Consider the following 8,822-nt stretch of genomic DNA (forward strand, 5'->3'; position numbering starts at 1 on the left):
CAACAACGCCAAGCACTGGTGCGACAGAAAAAACGACGAAAACCTACACTTGCCCGGCCTCCTCGCGCTACCCCGGCGTCAAACACGTGCTCAAACGGCTCCGCGGCGCAACGTCGGCGACGAATTCTCCAACCGAGCTCACTTGCCTTCAACCGAGACTAGAGAGAGAGAGGAGAAGAGAGAGCAACAAGAACTCTCTCTCTCTCAGCTCAGCACAAGCCTATATAGAGAGGGAGTGAGGTGGTGATACAAACGAGGGAGGGAATTACCAAAACAGCTCTCTACTTACCCCCTTGTACCGGTACACGGGCTCCTGTACCGGTACAAGAGCCAACCCGAGAGCAGCTAAACCAGTGCGCGCTGGTTGTATCGGTACAGCGTGCTTGTTGTACCGGTACAGCAAGCAGAGAAATCTGTTGTTTTGCCGATTTCTTCGCTATAAGCTGCACTCGCGTCGTACGGAGTCCGTTTTGCGTCTATTTGACGCTAACGCGACTCGGACTTGTCCCGACACTCTCCAAAGCTGCTGACAAGCCTCCACAACAGAACACCAGGGATCTCACAATAGAAGCATTACTCTTAAAATTAATATATATATATAGAATAGAATTATTATACTATCGGAAGTATAGAGGATCTAAGTACTACTCAACCCTAGGGCGGCCGCAATCATCTCAATCGTAAAATTCTTAAATCAAGGGTCAAGAAGTCGGAATTATCAAATTCCCTATACTTCCGATAGTATAGTAGCTTTACACTATATATATATAGAACTAGGCTGGAATACTATTAATAGCACCAAGCTATTGGTGCTATTAGTTTTTCAGCCCTTAGGTTGAGAAATGTGCGGTTAAGATGATATGCTAGGGTCGAGTGCGTCATGCCCCGAGACCGCTACCATGTTTGTCCGGTTCGGGCGCGTCGAGCAGACGTCGAACGGACAACATCTCTCCTGTCCGCCTAAGGCTAAAAACCTGATCATGTACAACAAGTCCCCAGGAAAAACAACTTGATAACATACACGATCAACGACAACGAGAAGAGCACAACTAGTGCTAAAACAACTAAGAGCAAGAATCACAAGCAATAAACAAGTGAAATAAAGAGAGATAACTATCTATTACATCACATAGCATTCTTTTCATTTACGTTTACATGTTCCTCCAAAATGAATACATGATCATTTTCCAAATACATATTTAGCTCGTCCAAAACATAACACATCTAGATACAAAGGGTACTCTAATGTATAGGAAAGCTAAACTGTAACTACTGCTCGGGCGCGATGCCCTTGCCGCGGTCCTCGCCTGTCGAACTCGTACCAAGCACTGCAGCAGAGTGGGGTGAGAACTATCTTCCATAATTTTCAGTGGGTTCGGCTGCCAACTCCGCCGATCTCCCCACTAGGCCCGAGTGGGGTGAGAACTAGACTTAGGAGGAAATCAACAGAAACCGGTAAGCATAACATTAACCCACACCTACCGCGAGTCCGACCACAGCTAGAAGTCGCAGGAGGAAGCCTTGCCACGAGCAGCCTAGAACCAACAATCTTCTAATAGAATTAAAACACAAAAACACCAAAATTTCATTAATATACCAAAATTCAGCATTTAAGCTTAATTTTCTTCAATTTCAATGTCAACTTCACCTTCCAATCTCCAATTCAGGTAAAGTAAAGTCCCAAAACCAGTAAAGAGTGATGAAAACACGTCTCTGGTCTGAATTCCAGCTTCCTCAAAGGTTTGATCCAGAAAACACAAGAAATCTCAATTTCAGCCCAAATACATCAACAGTTCAGAAAAATAGTAATTTGACCAAACTAACATCAATCAAATATTGTCAAATTGGCACCACGAAATCTCCAAGAAGTCTACTAACCACCAAACCAAATTTCGCAGCAATCCGATTTCCTACGTCGCACATGAGCCAAAACGTCGAAAGTCGCTGCTGGGAATCTGCTGGAGCTGAAATTGGAGAGTTTAGAGGGGCTAAAATGCAAAAATAGGGGCTTCTCGATGAAGAAGGGTGAAAAAGCATCTCAGGGGGTTGTCCTCATGCTTTTATAAGGAGAAGAGTAAGTACAATAAGCCCCAAGAACATAAGATGCTAACCTGCTGTCCTGCAGGAACGAGCACTTTCGTGCGCCCGAAACCAACAACCGGGCATCCGAAACTCCCAGGCTATACAGAAACTCCTCTTCGGTTCCTCCGTCCACGGTATGATGCGCCCAAAATATGGTCCAGCAGACCTCACTTACCACCATATACGTGTCAAAGCAAACGATAATCCCAAAGTAAACATTCGGGCCTACTTCTGGGCGCCCGAAAATAGGATCCAAATTGGCTTCAAGTTTCAGTTCAGCTCAGCACTCAGTTCTGGGCGACCCAAAACATGTTATGGGCGCCCGAAACTAGCAAAACTTCAGTTTTTCTTATTTGAATGCGCCGAGTCCGTTTTTACATCTATTTTAGGCAAAAACAACTCCGATTCAGTCCGACACTCTCCAGATGTGTCGACGAATTGATAATATTGAAACCAATCCGATGCCAAACTTCCGGGGCACTATAGAGAAATAAAACAAAATGTTTCTATTTTTTTAAAAAAAAAGCTATTTTTATTGCGCGATAATCCATAACTACTAAGACATTGAAGTTAAGAAATAAGTATTTAAAAATTAATCTAGAAAGCGCGTCATATCGGTTATTAAAATAATTAATTTTTAAAATTAAATTCTTAAAATTTTAAAACTTAATATATAATAAATTTAATCTTAAAATTTTAAATTTTTAATTTTTAGAATGCAAAATTTATTTCAGAAAAATCACTTTGTATTCAATTTCTCACCCAAACGGTTTAGAGCTTTTAACTAAAGTCAGTTCCTCAAATCAAAATCAATTACGCGAAATTCATTTTTTCAAAATCTAGACCAAACGGGCATTGATAAAGCATTTGACGACCTCATTTTCGAAATTTGATTCTAGTTTTTTGAATCAATTTTCTACTTTTAAGATCCAAAATCAGAAATAGTAAAAATTACTTCTTTAAATCCGATTATGATTTAAAATTTTAAAAATTTATTAAGTTAAAAATATAAAATTTTAAATTTTAAAATTTAAAATTTAAAATTTAAAATTTAAAATTTAAAATTTAGAAATGCATAAATAATAAAATAATTAAAACTTTTAAAAGNCACGAGCTGGCTCACGAGCTTGCCAACGAACAATAAATTAAAACAAATTAGATTAAATATATATAAAAAATAAATTTATAAAATCTTATCCATTAGACTTTGATTTAATAGTTGAAACTTTACATATAAATGAGTCTTTTTATAATTAAGCTCGTATTTATATTTTTATTTTATTAAAAATTAAAGGCCAATTTGCATAAAAAATTCACTTATTTTGGGCTTTTGCAAAACCGAGTCACATTTTTCTTTTTTGGAGATTCGGCCCATATTTTCAGCAAACTGACCAAAATACCCTTGTTACTTTTTCTCTCTCCTTTTTTTTTTCTCTCGTTCTTTTTTTTCTCTCTCTAAAGAACGCAGCGATGGCGGAGGCGGAGGCGGAGGCAGAGGCGGATGTGGAAACAGCCCGCCTCACCTCCGCCCCGCACGCCCTCACCCTCGCCCGTGCAACCCCACCCTCCTCGCCTCCGACCCCGTCAAGACTGCACCGCAACTCCTTTTTTTTTCCCCCTCTCCCACCCACCTCCACCGCCTCTGACGACGACCCGCCTCCGACGACGACGCCTTTCTCACCCTTCCCCGCTTTTTCTCGCCCTTTCCCTCTCCCTCCTCCTTCGTTTCTCTCGCCACTTCCGACGATGACGCCTCTCTGCCGATGCTGACGCCGCGAAGGTCGCTGTGAAGGTCGCTGCGACGTCGCAGTCTCGAAGTGGGAAGTCCTTAGCGACGTCATCGCCGGCACAGTGATCATTGGCGGAGAGGCATGACAAAAAAAATTATAGAAAAAAATAATAAAAAAATAAAGACAAAAAAAATAGAAGAAAGAAGAAGATGATGAAATTGCACTATTTAAAAAATAATTGTACTGTTTTAAAATTTTTTTCACTGTTTTAAATGAAAGTTACACTCTTTGAAAAAAAAAATTGCACTCTTTGAAATCACATTGCACTGTTTAGAACAAAATTGCACTATTTCGACAGAATTTACACGTTTTCTATTTTTCACACTATTTTTTTTTCATTCTTTTTCCTCTCTCCTTCTTCTCATCCTCATCCTCATCCTCATCCTCATCCTCCAACTCCAAAGAGAGGATTGAAGGGGCGGTGGTAGCGCAGGAGCGAGCGCACCTCGTCGGGGAACCCCGCGGCACGCATCCGTCACGACCACGATGCCGGTCTCCCATCCGCCGCAACCGCCTCCCCTGCGCCCTCCTTCGCCGCCGCCGCCGCCTCCCCCACGCCTCCTTCTTCTTCGCAGCTGTTGCCTCCCCCGCGCCTCCTTCCCCTTCGCAGCCGCTGCCTCCCCCGCGTCCTCCTTCCCTTTCGCAGCCACCGCCTCCCACGCGTACTCTCCTTTCCCTTCACCGCCGCCGCCTCCCCCGCACCCTCCTTCTCCTTCGCAGCCACCGCCTCCCCCATGTCGTCGGGGGAGGGGGGGCGACGGTGGCGTGGCAGTGCACGGGAACCCGGCGTGGGCGGAGGTAGGGGCGCTGGCGCGGCGCGGGGCGCTGAACGCGCGGCGCGCTAAACGCACGGCGCTCCCCGAAGCTGCTGCTGACCCTGGGGAGCAAGGGGAGAGGGAGGGAGGCATCTACATGGCGCGCGTCGGGAGCGTCGTCGTCACCTCCGTCCACCAGCCGAGCCGTTGCGTGCTCGGGCTCGTTGACCGCCTCCTTATCCTCTCGCGCGGCCACGCCGCCTACTGCGGCGACCCGCACCGCCTCGCCGACTTCCTCGCCGCATTCGGGTGCCCCATCCCCGCCGGCGAGACCCCCGCCGAGTTCGCCCTCGACGCCGTCCGCTCCTCGAGCCCGGCGCATCGTCGTCGCTCGCCGAGTTCAACACCGCTGCCGCTGAAGGACGCGATCACGGCAAGCATCTCGCGGGGGAAGCTGGTGTCAGCGCGCGGCGCGCCGCGGATCTGTTGCTGACCCGGGAAAGCAAGAGGAAAGGGAAGGAGGCATCCATCTCCGACAGGAAGCAAAGGAAGAAGAACCCGGCGTGGCGGCGGCGGCGTGGTGGCGCACGAGAACCCGGCGTGGGCGGAGGTAGGGGCGTTGGCGCGACGCAGGGCGCTGAACGCGCAGTGCGCTGAACGCACGGCGCGCCCTGGAGCTGCTGCTGACCCTAGAGAGTAAGGGGAGAGGGAGGGAGGCATCCGCATCGCGCGCGTCGGGATCGTCGTCGTCGCCTCCGTCCTCCAGCCAAGCCGTTGCACTCTTAAAATAAGATTACACAGTTTTTTAAAAAAATTGCACTGTTTTAATGAAAATTACACTATTTGATATATAAATTACACTCTTTTGAAATAGATTTTATAATTTTTAGACTACGATTGCACTATTTAGAAATACTTTGCACTATTTCGTTTCTTTTTTTTTTTTTTTATTCTCTTTCTCTTCTTCTTTTTCCTCTGCTTCCCGTCAGAGATGGAGGCGCGGGGGAGGCGGCGGCGGCGGTGAAGGAGGGCGCGGGGGAGGCGGTTGCGGCGGATGGGAGACCGGCATCGTGGTCGTGACGGATGCGTGCCGCGGGGTTCCCCGACGAGGTACGCTCGCTCCTGCGATACCACTGCCCCTTCAATCCTCTCTCTGGAGTTGGAGGATGAGGATGAGGATGAGGATGAGGATGAGAAGAAGGAGAGAGGAAAAAGAATGGAAAAAAAATAGTGTGAAAAATAGAAAACGAAATAGTATAAATTCTGTCAAAATAGTGCAATTTTGTTCTAAACAGTGTAATGTGATTTCAAAGAGTGCAATTTTTTTTTTTCAAAGAGTGTAACTTTCATTTAAAACAGTGCAAAAAATTTTAAAACGGTGCAATTGTTTTTTAAATAGTGCAATTTCATCATCTTCTTTTTTCTTCTATTTTTTTGTCTTTATTTTTTTATTATTTTTTTCTACAATTTTTTTTGTCGTGCCTCTCCGCCAACGATCACTGCGCCGGCGATGACGTCGCTAAGGACTTCCCGCTTCGAGGCTGTGACGTCGCAGCGACCTTCGCGGCGTCAGCATCGGCAGAGAGGCGTTGTCGTCGGAAGTGGCGAAGGAAACGAAGGAGGAGGGAGAGGGAAAGGGCGAGAAAAAGCGGGGAATGGTGAGAAAGGCGTCGTCGTCGGAGGCGGGTCGTCGTAAGAGGCGGTGGAGGAGGGTGGGAGAGGGGAAAAAAAAAAGGAGTCGCGGTGCAGTCTTGACGGCGTCGGAGGCGAGGAGGGTAGGGTTGCACGGGCGAGGGTGAGGGCGTGCGGGGCGTAGACGAGGCGGGCTGTTTCCGCATCCGCCTCCGCCTCCGCCTCCGCCTCCGCCATCGCTGCGTTCTTTAGAGAGAAAAAAAAAACGAGAGAAAAAAAAAAAAAAGGAGAGAGAAAAAGTAATAAGGGATTTGATAGTTTGCTGAAAATTGGCATGGATCGCAAAAACGAAAAAGGTGACCTCCAGTTTGGCAAGCCCAAAATAAGATAATTTTTTATGCAAATTGTCAAAATAAATAATAAAAATAATATTATATATAATTATTTGTTTATATATAAAAATATAAATTAAATAAGATTATAATAAATATAAAATATATGTAATTCGACGCAGTTATCAGCCGAACACGAGCAACTTGACCCTGCTGCGTGTTCGGCTCTCGTTTTTAAACCATGCTGAAAAAATTCAGCTCTACGTTCGGCTCTTACTAAACAGCCGACGGCCGATCCTGATCTCATTTCGAACGAAACGACTGACTCGCGAATAGCGAGCTGGATTGCCACCTAGTATGTAAACAAAGTCGGAAGACGTTGGTAGCTTTATAACACTTGGGCAGCTAAACAAGTCGGGCCCCACTTTTGTCGACAATCTGCATTAAACTAGCTGTTATTGCGATGCGAATATGGCTATGATTTACTGTTCTTGTTTCGAAACCCCTGGAAAAAAAAAACCTTTTTAGATTCCCCATATGGGGAGGCAGTAGGAATTTCCACAAGATAGCAAAAGATATTCAGTACATTTTAATCCTGAGAAGAGCAATGAACGTATTTATTTAATACACTCGTGCACATAAATGAAGACATCTGTAGTAAAGCAATTTCAAGACAGCCCCGATGAGCACATCACGTGGCACGCAGCCTCCATGAGGGGATTTTTTTTGGGTGCAACATGTGCACTATTTTTTACTTTAAATTTTCTCTTATTTTTAATTTAATAATTTAATAGTAATAATATTATATATATTTAAATTAAAAAAATTTAAGACTATAGTCAATAAATTAAGATCTATAATTTACATTTTAAATTTTAAAATTAAAGTTTTATAAATTTTAAATTCCTAAATTTCAAAATTTAAAATTTCAGAATTTTCCTTAATTCTTAATTAAAATCATAAAATTTACAATATTTAAAATTAAAATCTGACTCTCGAATTAAAAAATAAAATTTAAATTTCAAAAAATTTCAAATTAAAATGTAACATTTTTAAATTTTAAAACTTAAAAATCGCGATTTATTAAAGTAAGTGAAAAAATTTTAAATGGATGGTGATTGGTGAATTGTGAGTGACAAGCTTAAAGAGGGAGACTAGCATTGCTTAAAGTCAAAGCTTTAAAAATTTAAAATCTGTAGTTGAAAATTAAGAACGAATTACTTTTACATTTAAAATTATAATTTAAGTTTTAAATTTAATTTTAAAATTTGTAAAATTAAATTTTAAATTTTTTTCTAATTTTAAGTGAAAAAAATAAATTTTAAATTATAAAAATTTTAAAAGAAAGTGGAAATGTTAAAATAAAATTGAAAATTCGACATTTTTCAATTTAACCTGTAAATTAAAATTTTAAATTTAAATTTTAAAAATAAAATTGAACCGATTGGAATGTTGAATTGGTGACAATGACGCTGCGCCTTGTGCAATCAGACATCCAACACACTGGAGGTTAATTTTTGAATTCTAAAAATTTAAAAATTGTAATTTTAAAATTAAGAAAAAATTAAACTTTTAAAGTTCTCAATTTTAAATGTTATAATTCCTAATTCAATCTTTTTCGTTGAATATTAAGCTAAAAATATAAAAATCTTAATTTAAATTTAAAATTTGAGAATATATTTAAAAAATAAGATATGAAAATAAGACATTAAGATCTAAATTTTAAAATTGTTTAAAAATTTGTTTTCATAAATTTAAGACAGAACTTAGATTTAACATTAAATTTGAATTTAGATTTAATTAAACAAAATTAAAATCAAATTCAAAAATAGCAGAAATTAAAAGTTTAAAATATTATTAAAAACCAAAATGCATAAACAATCTAAAAAAAATCCCAAACAATAAAATGTTTTACACAAATAAACTAAAAAAATAACCCAAAAAAATAGAATTAGAATATTTGCAAAAAATAATAAAAAAAGAAAAAAAAGGGAATAATTTCATAGATGCCTACTTTAGTAACGCCATCTAATTATTATAATACCCTTCTAAATTGATAACATCAACAATACCCTCCAAATGTTAAAAATTATAATAAATGCCCTCACATTATTAAAATCCGTTAAGCCGCATGTGAAACGATTAGAAATTTTTAATATAACCCTAACTTACTAGCCCTTATCTCTTATTAATAAAAATACTAATAGTTATTTTCAAATGCAAATTTTGTA

The 8,822-nt window shown here is 41.0% G+C and overlaps 1 protein-coding gene across 1 annotated transcript; it reads left to right on the forward strand.

Annotated features, from left to right (window-relative positions):
* On the forward strand, positions 4,359–5,707 carry LOC109721061 (glyceraldehyde-3-phosphate dehydrogenase, testis-specific-like). The gene is made up of 2 exons (XM_020248480.1): positions 4,359–5,086; positions 5,617–5,707. The coding sequence occupies exons 1-2, from the start codon at positions 4,359–4,361 to the stop codon at positions 5,705–5,707; spliced, it is 819 nt and encodes a 272-aa protein (XP_020104069.1).

This window comes from Ananas comosus, linkage group 15, assembly GCF_001540865.1.
Source record: "Ananas comosus cultivar F153 linkage group 15, ASM154086v1, whole genome shotgun sequence".
Lineage (NCBI taxonomy): Eukaryota > Viridiplantae > Streptophyta > Magnoliopsida > Poales > Bromeliaceae > Ananas > Ananas comosus.